General features: G+C 42.2%; 2 protein-coding genes across 5 annotated transcripts; both read right to left on the bottom strand.

Moving 5' to 3' along the window:
* Positions 1-707: 707 nt before the first annotated feature.
* LOC307022070 (uncharacterized protein) lies at positions 708-3,821 on the bottom strand (the record flags this gene model as incomplete). Its single annotated transcript, XM_079654643.1, has 3 exons — positions 708-841; positions 1,624-2,485; positions 3,791-3,821. 3 exons carry the CDS (start codon positions 3,819-3,821, stop codon positions 808-810), a joined length of 927 nt encoding a protein of 308 aa, XP_079510769.1. The 3' UTR covers positions 708-807.
* Positions 3,822-3,953: 132 nt separating this feature from the next.
* Positions 3,954-10,067, bottom strand: LOC307021256 (uncharacterized protein). Of its 4 annotated transcripts, none has more exons than XM_079653216.1 (4): positions 8,507-10,067; positions 8,193-8,428; positions 6,350-8,099; positions 3,954-6,244 (listed from the first exon to the last, which is right to left on the bottom strand). In XM_079653216.1, exons 3-4 carry the CDS (start codon positions 7,383-7,385, stop codon positions 4,020-4,022), a joined length of 3,261 nt encoding a protein of 1,086 aa, XP_079509342.1. In that variant the 5' UTR covers positions 7,386-8,099; positions 8,193-8,428; positions 8,507-10,067; the 3' UTR covers positions 3,954-4,019. The 4 variants fall into 4 exon arrangements, with proteins under 4 accessions (XP_079509342.1, XP_079509341.1, XP_079509340.1 ...); XM_079653215.1 differs by having other exon boundaries at positions 8,193-8,401; XM_079653214.1 differs by having other exon boundaries at positions 8,193-8,686; positions 8,816-10,067.
* Positions 10,068-24,822: the final 14,755 nt, after the last annotated feature.

Genomic DNA, 24,822 nt, shown 5'->3' with positions numbered 1-24,822 from the left:
CTAGTTTACATGTTAGGCTAACAGTGCCTTGGTTAAAGAGCCTGTTGCTGTTTATTTATAGCTTTGAATTCTTTAAAACCAATATTATCTTCTTAAACTTGTATGGTAGTCAGGAGCATCACTTTCTAATGTTTATTGATATATTTAGAGGGAGGGGATCTAAAGGAATGCTTCAAAATTCAGATTAGATTCATTGCTACCATTTTCTTAAATTCATGGTAGTTTCAGTAATCCCATGGTAATTGAGGACACAAGTTATCTAAATGACTAATGTAATCTTTATGGCTTTCAGAAAGGACAGGAGACCGACAGGTGACTATCAAAGGACTAGCAGCAGCAGCAGCAGCATGATGATGATGATGTTAAATGTGTTGTTTTAGGAACATCCATTGCAAATACATGGAATTCAATAAACATTGAATAGCATATCATGCAGTTTGTCTGTGCCTTTTCCTCCGTGTTGTGCTGGTTTGCTGTGCTGCCTCCTAGTCGCCACCATGGTTTGCTGTGCTGCCTGGGGATGCTCAAATCGCTCAGAGAAAGGAGTACGAATGTACGGCTTCCCCACTGACACAGAGCGCAGGAAAAAATGGCTGGCTCAAGTCAGCAGGAGCCATTTTACAACCAACAGCAAAAAAATATGTGAGGTAATTATATACAAACACTGCATTTGCACTTTTTCACAAAACGAAAACCACACCATTGGGAAAGCTTAATGTTTTGTTTAATACAAAAAAACAGGGAAAGGCTTGAAAAACACTGAGAGTTGAGACTCAGGGTGCAGGGTGAGGGTCTCAGTGCAGGTATTCAGGCTCCATTGAATCCCCCTCTGGTTCTTGTGCTGAAAGAGGGAGTAACAGACAGGAGAAAGGGTTATACACACCTATATAGCACACCTATTGGATGAGAAATTGCCTTGGGGAGATAAGGTGTGGTCTTTGTTCCCAACTGAAGTTATGGAACTTTATTATTTGTGAGTTTAACAAAGTATGACAAATGGCATCAGTAACAGATGTGATATGAATTTCTATGAAGTTGTCTCACATTCTTGGTCATATTTTATATACAGTATGTAATGAGTATAACATGTCCAGTAAGTATAAATTGTTTCCTAATACTGTGTATTCAATCACTATGGAATATGTATGTGGGCAGACAAAACTGAGTTGTTCTGTGTATGAAGTAACCTCAAGTCACTCCGCAGGCACATTTTGATGCAGACCAGTTTGTCAAGACAAAAAAGGGCAAGACTAGGCTGAGAGCAGAGGCTATACCCACCATCTTCGTGCATCGCCCTGTGGTCAAAAAGAGAAGGGCCCCTGCACCACGATTCACCCCGGGATCTGTATCTACAAAGCCCATAGCTCATGATCACAGCTATAGTGTGAAAGGTGACACAGGTATAATAAGTATGAACTCTTAGTAACAAAAGTCATATTTCTTATTTTTAAGTGGTATAATATTTTAAATGTTTCGAAAATCTACAGTGCCATGTCTTCTACTTACATTAGTCTCAAATATTGAGGTAAGAAGGGATGAGGAGACTGAGAGAAAGGAAAGTGAGGGTGAAGAAAGAGAGGACATGGCTAGTGAGGAGAGACAGGGAGGGTGGACACCACCCACTCAGCCAGCAGCCAGTCAGCATACGAGGGAGCCAGCAGCCAGTCAGCATACGAGGGAACAAGCAGCCAGTCAGCATAAGAGGGAACCAGCAGCCAGTCAGCATACGAGGGAACCAGCAGCCAGTCAGCATACGAGGGAACCAGCAGCCAGTCAGCATACGAGGGAACCAACAGCCAGTCAGCATACGAGAGAACCAGCAGCCAGTCAGCATACGAGGGAACCAGCAGCCAGTCAGCATACGAGGGAACCAGCAGCCAGTCAGCATACGAGGGAACCAGCAGCCAGTCAGCATACGAGGGAGCCAGCAGCCAGTCAGCATACGAGGGAACCAGCAGCCAGTCAGCATACGAGGGAGCCAGCAGCCAGTCAGCATACGAGGGAGCCAGCAGCCAGTCAGCATACGAGGGAACCAGCAGCCAGTCAGCATACGAGGGAACCAGCAGCCAGTCAGCATACGAGGGAACCAGCAGCCAGTCAGCATACGAGGGAACCAGCAGCCAGTCAGCATACGAGGGAGCCAGCAGCCAGTCAGCATACGAGGGAACCAGCAGCCAGTCAGCATACGAGGGAGCCAGCAGCCAGTCAGCATACGAGGGAACCAGCAGCCAGTCAGCATACGAGGGAGCCAGCAGCCAGTCAGCATACGAGGGAACCAGCAGCCAGTCAGCATACGAGGGAGCCAGCAGCCAGTCAGCATACGAAGGAACCAGCAGCCAGTCAGCATACGAGGGAACCAGCAGCCAGTCAGCATACAAGGGAACCAGCAGCCAGTCAGCATACGAGGGAACCAGCAGCCAGTCAGTATACAAGGGAACCAGCAGCCAGTCAGCATACGAGGGAACCAGCAGCCAGTCAAACAGATCTATTAAAAAAATTAAAGAGAAAATTAAAGAGCCAAGAAGGAATCACCAAAAAAGCAAAGTCTGAACTAAGAAAAATCAGGAAGGAAAATGCAGCTCTCAAGAAAACAATGAAAATTAGGGACAACAAATATAAGAAAACGTTTTCAAAAGACCAACTTAAAGCATTAGGCAGACTCACCACAAAGGGGATGAAATGGAGCAATGAGACAATTAAGAAGGCTTTAAAAATGTGCTTTGCGTGCGGACCAACGGGTTACAAAACTCTGCAGGAATCTCAGATTCCCCTTCCAGGAATAAGGACACTGCAAAGAAGGATGCAATGTGTTAAGTTTGAGCCTGGTGTGTAACAGCTAACATCACTGCCCCTCCACCCGTAACATCACTGCCCCTCCACCCGTAACATCACTGCCCCTCCACCCGTAACATCACTGCCCTCCACCTGCCAGCACCCAGCCAGAGGAAAGCAAACAACAAAAACCTTGGTGGCTCTCTACTCATGTTGTTACAGTTGTCTTGGTTGCAGCTCTCAAGTTTTTTTTTGTTGCCATTTCCACATCTTTAGAAAATATGAAATAAATGAAATGAAATCAACCTCTTCTCTGGAGAACAAACTTTGATTTCTCTCTCTTGTGAGTTTGCAGTCTTGCAGTTTTGTTCCTCCACCTGTAACATCAATGCCCCTCCACCTGTCATACAGTAGGTTACTAACAAGATGACTTATATAATACAGTGATAGAATACATGTTTAGTATGCTTACTTATATAAAACAGTAGTATTAAACTTACCTTGTGTTTTCACTCTCACTTAAGTCCCTCTCCCTTTGCCATCAATCCAAAATCAGCTGAGCTGCAACATTATACAGACAGGTAATAATCAACATAATCACAAGGACACAATATGGCTCTGCTAAAAACACTCACTCTTACACGCACCAAAGTTATATTTATCTAATATTTAACTCCCTCCAACCCCGCATACAATCCCGTTTAGAAGCCCCTCTTCTCTAATTCAACAACGTTGGACGAAATGACATTAAGAGAACGGAATTTACAATTAAAAGGCTGTTCAACGTGTGTTGCTAACTTGATCCGGTATCCTAGCTTTATCTGTTATCTGTAAACGTTCCCTAAATCTACTAATTTAGGGATAATCCACTGACATCCTTTATAGTTAGGGAAAGTTAGGTATTTTTTTAGCCATATCGTGAAATAATTTATTACCAATAGCTTTTTTTACCATATGTTCCTATAGGTGTCTAGTAACACCTCCCGATTTATCCACAGCCAAATCCTCTGGGAATTGCCTTGAGAGCCAATCAAAGTTAGGGTGCCCATAGGGCGTGGGTAAAAATAGTGAAAAAAATGTTTCTACCAAAAGTGACTTTTGAGATGTCTAACTAGGGGTTTTTAGGGGTGCTGAATCTGTCCCAGTCATTGGTTTTGAGTAAAAATGACTCCAACTCCATAAACAATCCATAAAAAGTGGTTTTATTGAACAATTGCAAATCAAAACTAGCGTTATTAGTTGACATTTTAACAAACCTCATCAAACTCCCCTGCATCTCCCTCACTATTATTATCATCTGGCTGGTTGATGTTCTGGCAAGAGTTACCATGACAGTTCCCACAAGCAGAAATACATTTGACTCCTTGCTTTTTACAGCAGCACCTGAGAGTGCCACAGTCACCTGCGCAGTTGCAGCAGACTAACTTCAGAAGGTAATCTGGTGCCATGGGATCTGTTGTAGGGACTGGTTCATAACCATGTTTTCCTTGTTTCCATCCATACTCAAGGACATCCAAAGATGGACTTTGTAGCATTAGCCAATCTCTGGTCTGGAGATATGCCCGCAGTGAGTGCTGTGCTGCAGCTCCTGTAGTTGGAGGCAGTTTCTCAGGCTTGATGCTCCCAGCTGCCGCCCGCTTGCTGAAGATATCAAATCTTAAATCTTCCAAATCTCCAGATGGATTACCACGGAATATGTTCTTGAACAGTTCGCAGCCAGCTTCGATGATGTCACTTTTCTTGGCTCTGATGTCACAGAACACATCCATGGCCCGCTCTGATTTGTCAGTCTGGCAGAGCTTGCTGAGCAACGTTGGTTTGCTAAACCCAGAAATTGCTGATACAGTATCACAGCCAGAGAAGCTATGTAGGAATATAAGGTATTTACGGTACCTCTCCGGGAGTGCCTCTCGAATCTTTCTGACATCATAAGATGTATCTTTAGCTGTCGTGAGGAAGACCGGGTGGTTTGCCCTATGATGGACCAGCATAACCAGGACGTCTGTGTCCTCAGCCCTCACCTCAACAGAAGACTCTATTGCCTCATTTAGTGCTGCAGACACGATGGAGGTGTCAGCATCATCAGAGCATAGTTGAACACTGATCCTAGCTCTTTGGAAGGTCTCAGCAAGGAGCAGAATGAGCTGAGCCTTGTTGTTCTTGTTGTCAAGAAACCTTTCCCGCGGAATGATGTTTTTTAAGTCTGGACGAATCTGAATGTCACAGCATGCATTCTTGGTTCGTCTCAGGTGGTCATGGTCCTTGGTGGAGCTACCATATCCATCAAAGACCACAGTGATCCGGACGTGCTGGCTACCCATGGACATCACAAACCGGAGGTAGCTCTCAGTGATGTCCTTCCACGTGAGGTTAGCCTCCCATTTGACGCTGTGCAGGAGCCAACCGCCATCAACCACCAGGCTTGTGCAGGTTAGTTTTTCAACAGGCTCCACAAAAGCCTTCAGGAACTTTGCTAGGGCAGCCTTGTCTGGCTTTCGCAACTTCTGATTCTTGTCAAATAGAGACATTGGTGTTGGCGTCAACTCAAAGCGCAAAGCTTCTTTGGTCTTGACTTCACGCTCACTAATGATGATGAGGCGGTTGAAGAGCTTGAGTGAGTCAGTGATTAGCTTCTCTCCATTGATTTTAGGAGCAGATCTGAGGCTTGCCAATGACTTGACCTTGTGCTTGGTTTCCATTGCATCCAGAACAGTTTTCCCATCCATCTTGGCCTGTATGGCTCTGCCAACCTCCTCTGCCTGATCAGCATTGACTGAGTCCCCAGGAGTGCTGCTGAACCCCGTCGAGAAAGATACCAGGGTCTTACTGTCCCGTATGGAATCAAAGGGGTTGACTTCCTCCAACCATCCAACTATGGCATTAACAGAGTCATTGTCTTTCTCCATCTGGGCTTTTGTGATGTCTGTGTGGATAGGTACCCTACGTTTGTTCATTACTCCTTCAAGCTCCTGGTGAATGAATGAGAAGTGGTTGAGAGTCTGAACCCAACACTTGTGAGCAGATTTGTTCCGGAACCGCCCTCTGCTTAAACCACCTGAGGATTTGGCCTCACGCATGAGTGTGGTTTCTATTGTGATGTCAGTCCATGTGCCTGACCACTCATGGTCTGAGAACCGGACTACATGGTTGCCATACACAGTAAACTTGGACAGAGTTTCCTGGAACATGGGACAGTCCTGTCGCTGCTGCATTAGTTGTACATAGAGCCTTGCTCCCTTTGCGTACTGATGGTGCCCTGCTGCTGCAAAGGTGTTCAGCATTCCAATGATGCAGCTGAGGTGACCTGTGTGGTCTGGGACATGCTCACTCCTGATAAATACCTTGATTAGATCGATTCTGCCATAGTACCAGACCCAGAGTGCAGGTGTTCTTCCAGCCTTAGACAAAGTCTTCAACCTCTCCTCCATCCTCTCCTTGAACACAGTGACTATCCTTGGTGTGTCCATGGAACCTGTTAGAGATAGACAGTTTTAATTGTATTACTACATAATGAGAAAATATAATTCGGCATACTCCGAGATAGTTTGAGACACAGATTAGGGAAAGGTCAAATTACCTCTTTTCATTTCTTTTGCAGTCCTGATGAAGTTCTCCATGTCTTCATAGTCCTGCTCGCTGAACGCAACATCTTTCAGCAAAAACTTGGTAATTGCCGCTGATGCAAGAAGGTGGAACCGGATGGCCTTAGCATAAGCCCTGCCTGAGAGAATGTGTTCTGCAGTGTTGCTGCCTGGGTAAACTAGCTGTATCAGCTCTTGCAGCCCTGAGTCTGCCATAATAACCCCAATAGAGCCCAGGAAGCTTTTCAGGAGATGAAACCCTCCTAGTCTAGTGATGATGGGCAAGTCAGACTGGAGAACTATCTGAGTTGCTTTCAGCCATATTGGCATGTCAAATGTGATGACAGCAGGAGACTGACCGCTGCGTAGGCACTCCATTAGAGTAGTGTAGATGGTTCTGTACTCGTTTGGGTCACCCTCAATGATTGGAAGAAACTCAATGAGGGACTTTTTCCTGCATTCAGTTTGATGTATGGATTTCATGAAGCCATTCCAGTTCGGATGTTCAAATGTGGCGTTGTAATTCTTGATAGCCCATCCTGCCATCCAACCAATGTCCCCTGACTTCAAAACCGGAGGGTCTTGGTGGAGATCAGCTATGGGAACCAAACGGATGTCTGCCAATCCTGCTTTGTTTTTTGGTACAAAGGACAGTATTTTCACCTCTGTTGCTTTGAGAGTTGCTACCTTTTCCTCAACTGCCATGTTCCTCCTTGGTATGGTTGTGTGAAGCTCATGTTGTCTTGTTGCTGGAGCAGGAGAAGTTACTCTGATCATGCCCATTGCATGGAATGCTGTGTTTCCTTGTAGTGAGGCAATGTTGAGATCTATATTATCACCAACACATTGATGAACAGTGCTATCGGCAGGAACAAAGAGGGCAAATGTTTGCTGATTCTCTTCATGCATTCCAGAACCACTCTCCTCTTGCTCCTCTGGCTGTTCTGCAGATAGGACTGCATCGACCTCTGCTTCCTCATGCTCCACAACATCTATACCATCTTCATCTGTGATTATGGTATCCTGGTCCATGCTACCACATCCATTTTTCACGTTCAAGTAACAATACTTGTAGTGATGGAGCTCAACATATGATTCAGAGTATCCTCAGTGATGAATACGGTCAATCAACCACTTTGATCCAAACATGTGGTCAAGCTGAATTGTAAGTCCAAGTTGGGAGGGCATAACTCCTGATCGAGGGCGGTATGCTTTCAGCAGGTTCTGTCCCCACATTGCCACCTTTTCGTCAGTTTTTACAATTGCCTTCAGCAACTGCTTGAGGCTGTCAGGAATCAGAGCAAGTTGGCTCTGTGTATTGGTCATGCTGTCTACTGAGGGATACTGCTTTGTGTCGAGTGAAACTCTTGCCAAGTCTCCACAGATCAGATGAATGGCAGTGGAAATTATGAGGTCTTTAAGTGCAGAATCATCCATGGTTTGTGAGGGGTTGATGACCTGCTGATGGTAGTCTCGGAGGATTGCCTCTGTAGTGTCTTTTAGCCACACAATGAATCTTCCTCCCTCATCTAATGTGAAACAGAGAGACTCCTCATAATGTTCCTGAAGCTTTTTTTTAAGATACATCCGTCCATATGTGAGACTTTTGTCCTCCGTGGGGTCAAGTTCTTCCATCTTCATGTGGATCTCAGCGAGACTTGTTACACCATGCTCCACTTCTTCATCCATCCATTTGCACAGTTTCTCAAACAGCAACTGCCTCTCCTCATCTGTAGGCCGTCCGACCTGTGGGGGAAAAACAACTTTTAATTGAAATGATTGGCTTCAGAACCTTGTCTACAGAGTCTGGGACTTCTGGTCTTGAAAAAAATATATTACCCCAGAGTTTGTAACTGGGTTCTCGAACTGGGACCTGCACCGAAGATGATACAGTGCCTCTTCAGCTACCAAATCTATTATTCCAGACAGGCGACCAGCAACTTCAACTCCCCAGGCATCTCCTCGTCTCACAGCTGTCTCCAACAAATTCCTTTTCAGTCTGTCCTGGAAGCGATTGTCAGGTGCACGATACAACTTCCGGGCTGTGTCTGGGTTATAGCCACATATATGATTTACTAAAGAGAGTTTTAATTTGAAAAAAAAGAAAGACCTTTCAAACTCATTCATGAGAATGTAGAAGACAGGCAACTTACTAGGGTATTTTACAAGCATTTCAACATTGATGCTCTTATTGCAGAGGATACAAACATCACGGTAGACCAGGTGTGCTGATGGGGTTTGGAATGTGGAGCTACCAGCACTTGAAGTACTTGGCCCAGACAGTACGCTGCGTCTTTTCATCCTGTCTGATCGTTGGTCTTGAGCATCTTGTCCTTTGGATGGATGAAAGACAATTTCGTGAGCTTTTATTCATGCCACAAAATGTATTGGATTGAAATGATGAGTTGAACGGAATGATTGACAGAAAGTGGCAACAACATTGACATAATGAAAAAGAAAACCTGAACGTTTCGCAATGGATACACTTCTCGAACGATGGTACAACTCGGTTCTACAATCCAAATGGTACTTCAGCTTGGGGTCATCTCCATCATTCCAGTCCTCATGTAGTCTGTTGATCAGCATTGCATCATCTACGATCTCAGAATAAGATAATAGCTGCTGATAACCTTTGTGAGTGACTTTTGAGAGTTTTTGCATTTCAGTCCCAGGACCACCACAGATGAAGCACCTCAAACCATGACAATTTGTGGTATCAACTTCCATACTGTCCTAAAAAGACAAGACAGCTCGGTGAACAATTACTTTTTCTTTTTGTTTACTAGGCAAGGCAAGGCAAAGGCAAGACTTATCAAACATATCATGCAGAATGGGTCCACACAGCCACATTAATAGATTATGTGTAACTATGAACAATAATCTCACTTTGAATCATATAGTGAGCCCACTATAAAATGACACAATTTACAACACAATTAATGTTGATCAATGACACAGAGACTATTTATAATGGTTTATTTAGCTAAGGTACTAGATTTGATATTAGCCTAATGTTAGCTAACTTAAGCTGGATGCTAGCTAGCAACATTCATTTTAGGCTGTAACTAAGAGATAAAAATGATGCATGGGCCTATAAATAAATGTATAGCCAACTAAACTTTAGAAAGCAAAATTATTTACTTACCATGTCAGAAAGTAACTTTGTTGTGGGCGTGTTGGAGCAGTGGTTAGTGTCTTCGACTGGTATACGGGAGGCCTGGGTTCAATCTGCACGCTTTGAATAAAAGCAGCTGCAAAATACCTCTACCTTGATATTCTCCACGTGCAGAGAAGTAATTATACTGAGCACGTACCTAGCAGATGTCATTACTGTAGTGTCTTTTAAATTCAGAGTGGATTATTCAATGTGTAGAATACATTTTTCACCCCAAATCCATAGGTTAAATTTGACAGATCAATATTTCAGGGTTAAGGAGTCATTTTGACTCAAAACTAATGGCTGGGATAGATTCAGCACCCCTAAAAAACCATAGTTAGACATCTCAAAAGTCACTTTTGGTAGAAAAAATGTTTTCACTATTTTTACCCAGGCCCTCTGGGCACCCCAACTTTGATTGGCTCTCAAGGCGATTCCCAGAGGATTTGGCTGTGGATAAATTGGGAGATGTTACTAGACACCTATAGGGACATATGGTAAAAAAAGCTATTGGTAATAAATTATTTCACGATATGGCCAAAAAAATACCTAACTTTCCCTAACTATTAATACACATGTTAATTTGAATCAGATGTACTGATAATATCCGCAATATAAATCTTTAAACTTCTTCTTACCTTTAAAAGTCCGTCACGAACGGTCTATTATGCTGCAACTCTACAGCTCTGCTAGCCTTGGCGCTAACTTCCGGGGAACGATTGAGAGGCTCCACGATCCGCCATTGCTGTAAAAAAGTGGTCCATTGGAGTGAAAGGAGATGACGTAACTCTCAGTCTATACGGCGCTGGTAGTATCTATAGTAACGCAGTGTAGGCGGAGCCGTGACGTCATCTTCAATGAGCTCCCCAGAAAAACAACACAGCCGTTAGCTCTTAGCACTCAGAGCTCACAGCTCTTCATATCTGTTCAGAAACTAGACAAAAGTTAAACAAGTACAAACCACATACTGTCTGTGTCATGGCGAATACAGTCCCTGGTTTATTTATGTCTGTATAGGCCGTTGTTGTGAGTGTGGACGGTCGGAGCATTTACAACGTTAGCTTAGCCAAATCTCCATTAGAAAACACGCATTTTAAAAGGTTTTTCGCCTGCCGTCTGTCTGCAGACTTGTCAAAGCATTACTTCATAGTTTTTACTAACCGGTATCAGTATGTTGTTACTTCGGGTTTCATAATTTACAGGGGTTACAGGTTTCATCATTTTGAAACCTGTATTACAATTAAATCACGGTCAAATATGTTCATCTTGTTGTAGTTGTAGCCCCCTTGAGAGCGATTTTCTCTGTAGTTTAGACTGCGGTCAAGCCAGCCTCCACTCGGAAAAACCTAGTCAAGCCAGCCCTCACGTGATATTGCGGTGCGCGAATATCCTATGCATTACGGTAGAGTAAAAAAAAAATCCTCCCTCTGTGTTTAGATGAGAATAAAACAAAACCTGTCCAGTATCAAAGACTCATTTCACTTCAGGGTGATAGCAGGACATCCCATCTAGTCACTCAGAAAAAATCAGGACATTCTGATGTAGAGTTTCAAAATAAAAGACCTTTGAATTCTCTATTGTATGAGTTATCATCCATGTTTTTAGATGAGAATAAAACAAAACCTGTCCAGTATCAAAGACTCATTTCACTTCAGGGTGATAGCAGGACCGACCATCTAGTCGCTCAGAAAAAATCAGGACATTCTGATGTAGAGTTTCAAAATAAAAGACCTTTGAAGTCTCATATATGAGCTATCATCCCTGTTTTTAGATGAGAATAAAACAAAGACTGTCCAGTATCATAGATCCATCTCACTCCAGGGTGATAGCAGGACACCCCATCTAGTCACTCAGAAAAAATCAGGACATTCTGATGTACAGTTTCAAAATAAAAGACCTTTGGGGACAGGGATGATAGCTCATATATGAGACTTCAAAGGTCTTTTATTTTGAAACTCTACATCAGAATGTCCTGATTTTTTCTGAGTGACTAGATGGGATGTCCTGCTATCACCCTGAAGTGAAATGAGTCTTTGATACTGGACAGTTTTTGTTTTATTCTCATCTAAACACAGAGGGATGATTTTTTTTTACTCTACCGTAATGCATAGGATATTCGCGCACCGCAATATCACGTGAGGGCTGGCTTGACTAGGTTTTTCCGAGTGGAGGCTGGCTTGACCGCGGTTAGTTTAGCATACTCAGCCCGACTCAGCCTGGTTGTTCCTGGCCCTAGAACCACGATTTTATGGGGCCATTACATCACCAGAAGTCCCAATTTAAGGGGTCATTTCTCCCCCAAAAAAATGTGTACTCACTATATCAACAGCCCCACCAAAAATATTTTCTACCAGCCGCCACTGCTGTTGGGTCATTAATGTTGGTCTCGGCAAACAATATTAGGAATCCTCTATTCAAACTACATAATAATCAGTGTGGATCGACATGAAAATAACAAAAAAGTTCATGCTGGACTCAAACCCGAGTCCCAAAAGCAAAAATCACTCGAGCCCTGCGCCACGAATCAACACTTTGCAATAGATCACCACAGTGTATTTTCTAACATTAACATTGATAACAAATTCCAGAAAAATGCAACCCGACCATCATTTATAATGTGAGCGAATGTATTTAATCCATGATTCTCCGTGGCGCACTCATAACGCGCAGGGTTCAAGTGATTTTTGCTTTTGGGACTCGGGTTTGAGTCCAGCATGAACTTTTTTGTTATTTTCATGTCGATGCACACTGAATATTATGTAGTCTGTAAATCGCTGTCCCTGTAGCTTCTTATTGCACTTGCAATATACCATTAAAGGAGTTGATATATAATACCACGCAGGGATAAGCCAGAGCGTACAACCTTTGCATCTGGGCACAACACGTTTTGACCCAGTTTGATTCATTCGCTATACCATATGATATCGCCCGGGGAAGTCGTCATACTTATACATATATAAATAAAGATATTGTATTGTATTAATTGTATTAATTACACGGGTTATACATATATATATGTATATAGCCTGTATGTTGTATATACACACAAATGAACAACCTTTGCTGTCAAAAAACAAATAACAAGTTATATTGTAGTGTTATTTTATGCTTATCCACATTTTGATTTCAGAGCACAGGACAGAGGTCAAGCGTTTTCTGTAAGTCTTCACAAGGTGTTCACACACTGTTGCTGGTATTTTGGCCCATTCCTCCATGCAGATCTCCTCTAGAGCAGTGATGTTTTGGGGCTGTCGCTGGGCAACACAGACTTTCAACTCCCTCTAAATATTTTCTATGGGGTTGAGATCTGGAGACTGGCTAGGCCACTCCAGGACCTTGAAATGCTTCTTACGAAGCCACTCCTTCGTTGCCTGGGCGGTGTGTTTGGGATCATTGTCATGCTGAAAGACCCAGCCACGTGTTGTTGTTGTGGTAGTCTGCGAGACCAGAGATGTAGTTCATTGAGTGTTTCACACACAAAAATGTGTTACTTCACAGTTTTACGACACATTCTTTATTTTTTGACTAGCAAAATTATCTTTAAAATTGACAAACATCATATGTGTAATTCGTGGCACAATTCAAACGGGATCGAAAGATAATCTTTCTCTCTCCATTGACTTCAATACATAATTTTTCCGAAATAAGGTCCCATGGAGCTCCCCCGGAAGGGGAGGGACTCTGCCTCTCTATCTGTGACGTTTCGCTCTCTCAAAAGTTGGGCCATTTTATCTTCATGCGCCAATGAGCAGCTCTCAGAGGAATGAATGAGGCCCCGCCTCCCACGCTGTATCCAGTTTTTATACATCCATGGTACAGGGGGATTATGACCGGCGTGATGTTGTTAGAAGACACATTGCACCTAGCGTAAAAACTCTGATTAAAGCCTTTTTTTGTCTGGGTGAAAACTGCATCATGGCGGAAAATTGGACCTTTCTGTGTCAGCCCCCCGTGGGTCAAACTTCCTTCTATGGAGGGTTTGGAGGCGGAATGGGCAGAGAGTGCCACAGCTTCATAGCTGCGGCTCCACAGTTGATTACACATCCTCTAACGCAGGGGTTCTCAACATTTTTGTTTATGCGGACCACTATTTATTATCAAGGATTTTCGGGGACCACCTCATATGCAAACCGTAAAAATAAGTACATATATAAACGTAGTGTTAAAACGCCGATAGTTTTTTATAGGTAATTAGAGACAATCAAAAGTAAATTGAAGCCTATCTGATACTTTTGTCGCACGTGTGACCTGTGTCTGTCTAAGTTGTGTATGCAGGGCCGGCCCTGACCAATGTGCTGCCCTAGGCAAGATTTTAGCTGGTGCCCCCCCCCCAAAATGCAGACACTCACTATGACTTGCGCATGCATGTGCACGGTTGTGGCATGACCACCAAAACAGAAAGATATGGACATAAGATGTGTGCAAATGTATTTAGTATCCTATCCATTTGAACATGATTTAAGTGGGGGGTGGACCTAACCTCCTCTTGGGGGGTCCGGGGGCAAGCTCCCCCGGGAAGATTTTTTCTTTTAATATGGAATTTAAAAGCATCAATCTGGTGCACTTTGAGAGCAACATTAAGAGATCTATGGATACATCTCAACACCCATATGAAACAGAACTGTAAACAGATTTTCTTTTTATTTATGGGTATTTTACAAATCACTACCCTTTTAAACTGTATTCTTGTTCATTAATAACAACTTTTTTTTACTGTATTATAGTATATTATACTATAAGAGAATAGATGAAGATCTATTCTCTTATTTTTTATAACTATAATGATCATATAAAGGTGTGCCTTTACTTCACTGAGCTGAGGTTATCAGAGCCTCTCAGTCTTTCAGGAGAGAGCTCTCTAAAGCTCTCCCCCCTGCGGCCGCTTACACAGTAAATTCCAATGTTAATAAAAGCTGTATACGTTTTTGGGGAGTTTGATTTATTTTAAATTAACACAAATACAAAATTAAAACCTATAATTGCACACTAAAACCATTATTTCAAAAAAAGAACTATTTCACATAAACCTCTGGTTTTTACTGAGGCTGGGGCAGTTCAACTTGATTTTGGGGGGGGTGCGCCATAGTTTATGGGCGATGTACGCAATATAGGCGTAGTTCTGTAAGTATAAGATATAAGATGTACTTTGTTGATCCAAAATCGGGAAATACATTTTTTTTTTTTTTTTAAAGTAGACCTATCATGCTATATTTGAATAATATAGTGTAGGACCATACCTATATAAGGCATATTTATACCTTTTATTTTTCAAAATACCAAACAGATCATGCATTTTAGCCATTCCTCATTTCGCTCAATTTAACACTGTCTTTGCATGGGCTGATTCTGTGAGAACAGAACCATCTACAGGCCTGGCATATGTACTACAGCGTCTCCAGCCCTTTCGAACGGCAATGTCCGTGGCTGTCTCCTCCTGATTGGTGGAGTTGGCCCAATAGCCGTAGCGCCACTTCTGTGACGTCAGAGAAGTGTTCAAATCTGGATCAGTCTGTATCAGATCCATTGCAGCCCCTTTTTAAGAGATTTGGGTATGGAGGAAATAGAGAGGGTTGTGTTTTCTGACACTTGATGAGTTCCCTGGAACACCGGGGACACATATTCATGTAGAAAAGACGTACAAAAGTGCATTTTGCATGATAGGTCACCTTTAAATAAAAATGACAGCCTACCTGTAGCATACAATCAGAGAACACTGAATATAAAATACATTAATATAAACTAGGGCTGTCAGTTGATTGAAATATTTAATCAAGATTAATCGCATGATTGTTCATTGTTAATCGCGATTAATCGCAAATTAATCGCACATTTTTTATCTGTTCTAAATGTTTACCTCTGTGTCGCCTGTCAGCTCAACATGATGCCGTTTAAACAATATAATAATAAAGGGCGGTGCCGGCCGCCAGCGAACCGATCCGGCCTTTCTGTGCGACTGTCACTCAAATGCGGGACATAGTCTCAATTTGTGGGTCGCGGGACAATTAATAAAAATGCTGTGTGCAGTCCCGCACAAAGTGGCACACCTGGTCACCCAACACACACACACGGTGCTGCCCCTCACACACACACGCTTCAAATCAAGTTGCTTAAATGCTTGAGCTACGTTTTTATTATAATTACTGTGAAATCTGCCTATTATGTTTTCGTTATTATTAAAACAAATACACACTTGCAACTGATAACACTGGCAATGATTTTATATTTATTAGACTGTTAAAAAATAATCATGCTTCAAATAAGTGGAGGTAGCCTACGGCGTACCCCCGCGTCCAATGGCCACTACACCACTGTGTGTGTGTGTGTGTGTGTGTGTGTGTGTGTGTGTGTGTGTGTGTGTGTGTGTGTGTGTGTGTGTGTGTGTGTGCGTGTGTGTGTGTGTGTGTGTGTGTGTCGGCGCAGTTGTTGGCGAAATGCCGCTCCACTGTTTTCATAACTGTCAAAGCATGAGACTGAAGTTCCCACTGTGGGTCAAAATTGTTGAATTATGAATTGAAATATATGAATTTGTTTATTTAATACTCTTATACTAAAGAGTGGTGAAGTCCCTCCTCTTCCGGTGGACGTCCATGGGACCTTATTTCGGAAAAATTATGTATTGAAGTCAATGGAGAGAGAAAGATTATCTTTCGATCCCGTTTGAATAGTGCCACGAGTTACACATATGATGTTTGTCAATTTAAAAGATAATTTTGCCAGTAAAAAAAAAAAAATGTGTCGTAAAACTGTGAAGTAACACATTTGTTTGTGTGAAACGGTCAATGAACTCTCTGGTCTTGCACAACAACACACGTCACCAAGATGGCCGTCACTACTGTCTTGCTAAACAAGGGATTGCTACCCTCACTATCACCACAATGAAACACGTCCAGAAGAATGCCATGCAAAGCTGCCTGCCTCTCTGCCTTCCTTTGATTCTCTCTGGACTGCCTGATCTTTTTAATGTTTAATGTCAACCATTTGTGCAGATAGCATGAAGTGCAAAAGATCGCCGATGCTAATGTAGCGTTAGCGTTAGCATTTCTCCCCCGGGCTTAAATGGTGTATTATAGAATGATCACACCGGTGTGACAGTACTCTTCAAAGGGTTCACGAAATATGACTACTACTCTTACTGTTTAACATTGTGGGTTACTTGATGTTACTTCATGTTAAGGCTAATGAAAATGACAAGGCTAAGGCTGTAATGCTAACTAACGTGCTTGCTACTAGCTAGGTAGCTAACTTGATCCAGCCACTCCTGGTCCTTTCATCAGACGGGAAGCGAAAGAACGAGCAAGACCCATTGCTGGTATGATAACAACCTGGTACTAAGCACACAGGCATCTTGTTAAAGTTATCTTATCTTAGCTATCTCTTACATTTAGCGGAGGAAAACAATTGTGACATCAGTTATGACATCACTTACGCGACTGGGATTTGCGTATTTTTCATAGTCTTATATTTCAACAGTTTTACGACAAACTGTGACTTTTTTGACATGGAAATTATTTTTTAAGATTGAAAAACATCATATGTGTAATTCGTGGCACAATTCAAACGGGATCGAAAGATACGTTTTCTCTCTCCTGACTTCAATACATAATTTTTCCCAAAATAAGGTCCCATGGACCGGAAGTAGATGGGCGTGACTTCGCCACTTTATACTAATACTACTTCCTGTATTCCCCTGATCAAAGGGTCATGTGCAATAAAACGTGTCACTTCAGGTTGAAGCAAAGCCGATGGTGTATGCATATTTATTCCTCTGTCACGTTAAACTATGTTCACAGTATTCCTGCCCTAAGATCATGGCATCGTTAAAAGGTTATGGGCCCAGGAGGGACCATGGAAGCCGGTGGAGCCGTTTGTGTTTCGACGGAGATGAGAAGAACTACGAGTTATGGGAGACTAGGTTTTTGGGTCACCTGCGACTGCTAGGACTGAAGGCTGCCATCCTAGAGGAGCCAGGTGAAGATGATGAGGCTGATGATCAGAAAAACGAAGAAGCCTATGCAGAATCGATCCAGGTACTGGACGATAAAAGCCTTTCACTGATCATGAGAGAAGCAGCGGACAACGGAAGAAAAGCGTTACAAATATTGAGGGACCACTATGCTAGGAAAGGGAAACCACTGGTGATCAGCCTCTACACTGAACCAGTGGCGGATTTAGGATTGTAGATCCGGGGCTTAGCCCAGGAGTTGTTGGGGGGTGCAGGGGTAAAGTGCTATTTTTTTTACAACTGGGGGGTGGACCGACCATCCTTTAGGGCAGGGGTCCCCAAACTTTTTTCTCTGGGGGCCACATTATCGTTCCTGACTGTGATGAGGGGCCGGGATCGATCATGTGGGCTGTATACTAGGCCACTGCCTGTTATAGCCATAATTTCTAGCACAAAATAGTTCATCATTACAAGTGATTTGCAAAAGAAGTGAGTACTTCACATGTTTTTCAATTTGAAATACCACAGGTATTCCTTTTATTTTCTAATAACAACCATGTAAAAATAGCAAGGAAAGGTTAGAAAAACATGGTGATTGACAGTTTATGAGTGATACAATAGAAATGGTAGGCCTATATTACAGTGAGATGAGAAATCATCAAGACAAGAAACTTGGTGAACAATATATCAACTAACCAACTCTTATTTGTATATTCAGGTGAGATTTTTTTTGTTCAAGGTGAAAATGCAATGAGCACCCAAACACTTTTACAGCACAATTATCATCCTTTTGAAATAGGAGATTGAGATGAGGGGCAGTGCATAAAGAGGAGAAAGAGGAGAGAGAGGAGAGAGAGGAGAGAGAGGGAGAGAGAGAGACAACGATGGAGAGGCAGATGCTGAGAGAAGAGATTGGGAGGAGAGACTGAGCAGTAAACCCTCGGCAGGTTAAACTAGAAGAGAGTAACAGAATGGGAAGTCAGCAATATGTGCATTAGGTGAACTGAATTGGTACTTGTAGCCAGGGTGGAAGGAAGGATGGATGGGCAGTGATCTTTGAGGTCAGCAGTTGCAGTCCCCTCTCTTGCTGCCTGGAAACCTGGCATAAAGGGATGACATTGGACACATTCAGTAAATTACATAAATATGCTGCCTGTTGTTCCTTGTGATGTGATTTTACAAATACAGTGTAGCATTATTCATTAAAATTCATTAAAAACATTAATCATATTTCATCAAAAAATCATAGTTCATGTTTACAGCCATATAAAATTGTAATAGTTCAAATCAGTATATTTACCATATCAGTGTGAACTGTGTGCTTGCTTCTGGCTGGTGAGAAGTCCGATGTCTGGGTGTAGCCTAGTCGTTGCCAGTCTCAAAGTTTGATGCAAATGTTCATCTGAGAGTCTGTTCCTCGTTGGATTTTTTATTTGCTTCATGCGGGAAAACGTCTGCTCGCAGGTGTAGGTGCTGCCAAAAACGGTACACATCTTCAGAGCATGTTGTTTAATGTTTGGGTAAGTGCCCTCTGGTAGCTCAGCATAGAACTCAAGGAGGTGGTCAGGCTTGAATGCATCTTTAAGGACATCACAATTCTGCAGCTCGGCTAGTTCAAACTGAAGAGAGGGAAGTGCGTCGTCAATGTCAGCAGCAAAGGGGTTCTGGAACAGACTTATGTCTTTGTTGTTGACATGAAGCTCGCGGAAGCGCACACTGAACTCTCGCTGCAGCATCTCCAGGGCATCTTTGCACTTCGCGACTGGGAAAGGGGCGGCTGGTTTCTCGGCGCAGTAGCTTTGGGTGGCAGGGAGATGTGTGAAGTCCAGCTTTTGGACCTGTCGCACAAGGAGCTGCAGTTTGACCTCGAATGCTTTTATGTGGGAATACATGTCGCTGATGAGATTCCCTTTGCCTTGGAGCTGTAGGTTGAGGTGGTTCAACAGTTCAGTCACATCAGTTAAAAACGCGAGGTCCCATTTCCACTCCGGGTCGGTCAGCTACCGTACCATTTCACCTTTAGACTGGAGGAAGGTGTTGATTTCGGGCAGCAGGTCGTAGACACGGCGCAATACTTTGCCTCGACTTAACCACCGGATTTCGGTGTAGTACAGCACATCCTGGTGAGCAGACCCCAGCTCGGAGAGAAAGGCCTGGAACTGCCTATGTTTCAGCCCATTTTTCCGGATGTAGTTGACACAGTGCACAACCACCTTCATCACAGACGCCCACTTCAAAACTTTGCAGCACAGCGCTTGCTGGTGAATCAGGCAGTGGACTTGAATCGGTGGGGCGAGACCTCGTTCCTCGAACTCGCCGTTCAAGCGCCCTACTAGACCCCTCGTAGATCCGACCATGCTAGGCGCACCATCTGTAGTGACACTGGCAAAATTAGCCCATTGCAGACCAAGTTCGCCCATTGTTTTGCACACTTCGACAAAAAGGTCTTCTCCAGTTGTTGTGCCTTTTAGGCTTCTCAGTGATGCCAGCTCCTCTGACACTTCAAAACGTGTGTTGACTCCACGAATAAAAATCAACAGTTGTGCCGTGTCCTGTACGTCATTACTTTCATCCATGGCTAAAGCAAAACACTTGAATTCTGCAGCTCTCTCTCTCAGTTGGTCAAACACGTTTCCTCCCATCTCCTCAATTCGTCTCGTCATCGTTTGTGCTGAGAGACTCACCCCACGGAAGGCATCTGTCTTCTCGGGACACACCTCCTCGGCCACAGCCAGCATCATGGCCTTCCCGAATTCTCCGTCTGTGAACGGCTTGCCGTGGGTAGCCAGTAGGTTAGCTACTTTGTAGCTAGCTCGGAAAGCAGCCAGGTTGACCCGGGATTGACGAAGGAAGGCATCCTGTTGAACAGCTAGTCCGCCTTTCAGACGCCGAACCTTATCATCTCTCGCTAGCCCGCTCAAGCTAGCATACTCTCTGTGCCGGGTTTCGTGATGGCGGCGAAGGTTGAATTATTTAAACACGGCCACATTTTCTTTACATATAATACAAATGGCACGGTCCTTCCATGGAACAAAAAAATAATCCTTGGTCCATTGTTCTTTAAAAACCCGACACTCTCTGTCAATTTTCCTCACTTTACTGCACGCCATTACACTGCTGTTCAACTGTAGAATAATATTTTCTGCGCATGACTTCGATCAGCTTGTAAGGTGGCGGAAATTCGGTCATAAACATACGTCATATAAATAATACAGACACACATATTAAATTATATAAAATATAAATGGTTAATAAAAAAATATTTTAGTGTTAAAAAAACAAGATGCAAATGTAACAGATGTCAACCAGAACGTTACATAACGTTGCTTTTAAAGCGTGATAGAGGCGCTGGCGATCTGATTGACAGTTCCACTGTTTGGCTCATGGCCACTACCAGAGCCGCTCTGGCCACTACATACTGACGGCCTCGAGTTCTAATCTCAGGTGACGGAATGAACAGCGATTACCGCCCTCGTTTGGAGAGTCATGTTATTATTTCACAAAACAAGTTGGACAACTAAAATAAAATATTAAAAAATATATTTTATTATTTTTTTTCTTTTTTTTTTTCTTCTTTGGGCCAGTTCAAATGGTGAGGTGCAGAGAGGTGGAGGGCCGGTCAAAGGGGCGTGGCGGGCCGTATGCGGCCCGCGGGCCGTAGTCTGGGGAACCCTGGTTTAGATAGTTAACTTTAGTCGAAGTTATCTCAGTGGGTCTCAAACGTTTTGGTCCCCATTAATGTAAACAATTATTTCCGAAGCACACGTTTATACTGTATGATCATTATAGTTATAAAAAAACAAGAGAATAAATGAAAAACAGGTATGAAATACTATATGAAAGTAAAAAAAGAATAAAGTTTAAAAGGGTGATTTGTAAAATATCCATAAAGAAAAAGTAAATCTGTTTACAGTTCTGTTTCATATGGGTGTTGAGAGAGGTATCCATATATCTCTTCATTTTGCTCTCAAAGTTTACCAGATTGGTGCATTTAACTTCAATATTTAAAAATAAATCTTCCCGGGGGAGCTTGCCCACGGACCCCCTTATGTGAGGTCCACACACCACCTATACAAATAGCAATTTACCCCTCCTTACATCTATATGCCGTGAGCTGATTATCGAGCCTTCATTGTAACAGTCGTGGGTACACTGTGTATTTGCGTGAGGATTGTTGCAGTAGAAAATTCCACTGTCGCGCCCGGTACATTAATGGGAAACCCTAAATGTTTGAGCACCCTCTATGAAACGTCAAGCTACCCCACAGCACCCCAAAATAAATCTCTGGCGCCGCCACTGAGCCTGACTTGTGTTGGGGGGGCCCGACTTTTTTTTTTCTCCAAAGGAGGGGCCTGACAGAAAAAGTTTGAGAATCACTGCTGTAGAGTGTGATATAGGTTTTTGTGCATGATATAAATGGTCTGCAAAGGCTAAAATCCCTGTGTTCCCTCCAGAGGGAATTTCTCTTCCACACACTCGGTATGAAACACCTCCTTTTGAACTCCTCAACTACCACAATGACATCACTATGTAACACTCGCGCTTCTATTGGCTTGCGCTCCGACACATTAGATTTGATAGAGGGGCATCAGAGCCGACCAGCTAACCAATGAGAGCAGACTGGGCTCTGGTTTCAGACAGAGGGTGAAAAGAGGTGCTGCAGCACAGACAGTATGAGAACAATAAAGAGCTTTTTGAACATTAAAGCATGGAGACATGTCACAGAAGAGACACTACATACAAATATGAAGCCTGGAAGTTATAAGAATAGGACCCTTTAAAGACTGGTAGCTGATTTTAACTGAACATGGTGGTGCTGCCATCTAGTGATGCTTCTTTGCCACTGAAACAAATACTTTCAGGGAAAAAGTAAATCTGAGTTTGAATGTAAATCATTGGGTTATGTTTGACATAAAGCAGATGTGTAAACTTTTTGATACGTTTATAGAAAACTTGACATTGTTGTTGCTGTCTCTAGATGTTTGTGTGTTTGTATATGCAACTTAAGATACTGGTTTGATTAACTTGACTCTAATAGACCTTTAATGACTTTTTCAGTTGCAGGATATATGTGAAGTCAGCAAACAATTGAAAGGACTTGTTGCCTGATCAGTCTGATGAAAGCCCATTTGATCCAAATTCTCTATGTTTTGTGTTTCTGAATTTCATCTCTGCTCGTGCACTCTTTTTGAATCATACTCACATATTTCAGTGCACTCAGCGGTGAAATGTAACAAAGTGCATTTACTCAAGTACATGTAATTAATTGAAGTACTTGTAACAAATAAAATGACTTCATACTTTTACCACATTTTGCAGGAAAATGATGTTCTTTTTACTCCACTATATTTATTTTACAGATTCAGTCAATAGCTTCTTTGCACATTTAGCTTATAAATGAACAATTTCAATCAACTTATAAATATATTATATATTAGTTAAGCTACCCAGTAGTTTATAAGGTGATTCAAATAAACCACACCTTTACCAAGTGCAACATTCAATTGATGATCAGATATTACAGTACAGTACAATATTGAATTTAGTACTTTTACTAAAGAGTATTTACAGACTGTGTTTCTGCTTTTACTGAATAATAACTGAGTAATTACTGAGTAATTCTTCCACCTCTGAGTGCACTGAGGCTTTGTTTGATGTTGTCACATGATAATGAATGTCACACTACCAGTTTGCTCACTTCTGACAGGTCGTTTCAGTTTGTTTAGTCACCAGGGGTTCAGTTTTGATCATGAGCTTATGTTGAATAGAGAGAAGAAATGTTTGATATGAGGAAATGCTTTGAGTGTTTGATTTGTTTGTCACTTCTTGCGAATAGAGACACTTGCTTACTTTCAATATCGACTGTACGATGAAGCATAATAAGCAAACCCTTTTTCCATCCTTACATCTGCTGTATCAGCTGTATTAAATAAGAGTTATCCAATCATTTCATTATCCTGTATATGGAAATATGTGCTTCTCTTTCTGCATTTTACACTTCATTTGCATCAGACAAAGATATTCCAGCGCCAACGCACTGTAGATGTTTAATGTTTCTATGTTGTTGTTGTTTACGACCAGTTTGCCTACTTCTGACAGGGAGTGTTTGTTGTTTCTCAAGGTGACGTGCAGGGAGTTTTCAAAAAATGCATTCAAAGAGATGTGTCAATGCAAAAAGAGGAGGAAACAGAAGTATCAGATGGGAAACTGAGGCGTCAGCTAGGGCCCTTTCTCCGAAGAAAAAAGATTCCCTGAAGCAAAACGTTTTCAGAATTATCCAGCCAAAATAATTGAACATAAATGGAGGTCATTCAAATGAAAAGTATCTCATAAGTCCTCATCAGAAAATGATGTGATAAAGTGCTCTAACTGTGAAACCAAAGTCTACAAAATGTGAATATATCTCCGAAATGTTTTGTCTAAAATTGAGTGTCTATGTTTTATTTTGACTTACCTCTGGTTTCCATTTTTCAGCTTCTTTTCACCTATGTTCAAATCAAAATACATCTTGGGGGTGTAAAGTAGGGGGGGCTTTTTACACAGGGTGAGGCGCAGGGAGGGTTTCACTGTGTATCATAAGCTTATGTTCAATATAAAGAATAAGTGTGGGTAGTATGATATGATTATATGCTTTTAATCATTTGGATTCAGATTTCTTGTCACTCACTTTGTAACACGCTGCTTTTTTCATTCTTACATCTGCTATACCAGCGTGTTTTAACCACTTATCTTACTCTTTATTAATATAGCACATTTCAACACAATTGCTTTACAATGGATGAAAACATTATGGCTCTGTTGTGTATACATATGTTCATTAAATGATCAACGCTTCACCTTGTTGTGAGATCTTGTTTTTGCAGTTACTTATATAATGTTATCTTTTATTTTATTATCCTTGTGTGAATCTGTTCTGTCCTGTTTTCCACTCTCACTCTATCGCTGCTTTAAACTCCTGACTTTCCCCACAGGGATAAATAAAAGTCCATCTTGTCTTAACTTATCCGATCTTAAATTCATGAAAAAGCTACAAGAATAAAATAAAAATGAAACAAGCCGAAATAGAATAAGACAGGATCAAATACAATAATTAATGTTCCATTGTAAGACGTTAATAGTTATTTGCTTTACTCGAAAGCAGCAACAAAAATAAAAAATCTTCAGCCTTCATTTTAAAAGGTAATAGTTGCGATAGACCTGCAGTAAAATGATTATATTAAAGAAGTGCCAAAGCCAAAAGAAAAGCACACCGGGGTATTGCATACAAAACTGTTGAATCAACTAACATGGCCCATCTCTTGAATAGTATTTACCATGAAGCACAAGTTGTTACGATGACACACAGCCTCACAAACTGAACAAATACCAGC

The sequence above is a fragment of the Notothenia rossii genome (genome assembly GCF_949606895.1).
Source record: "Notothenia rossii genome assembly, chromosome: 10".
In the NCBI taxonomy this organism is placed as follows: domain Eukaryota; kingdom Metazoa; phylum Chordata; class Actinopteri; order Perciformes; family Nototheniidae; genus Notothenia; species Notothenia rossii.
The sequence above is the reverse complement of the archived record's forward strand: the minus strand, read 5'-3'. Positions and strand labels throughout refer to the sequence as shown.

What these genes read in the sequence shown, in the direction of transcription:
- LOC307021256 (XM_079653213.1), bottom strand. Translation starts at nt 7,385, where the DNA reads ATGGACCAGGATACCATAATCACAGATGAAGATGGTATAGATGTTGTG. An exon ending in TGCAAAAGAAATGAAAAGAG is followed by an intron (nt 6,245 to 6,349) that starts GTAATTTGACCT and finishes TATCTCTAACAG; the next exon opens with GTTCCATGGACACACCAAGG.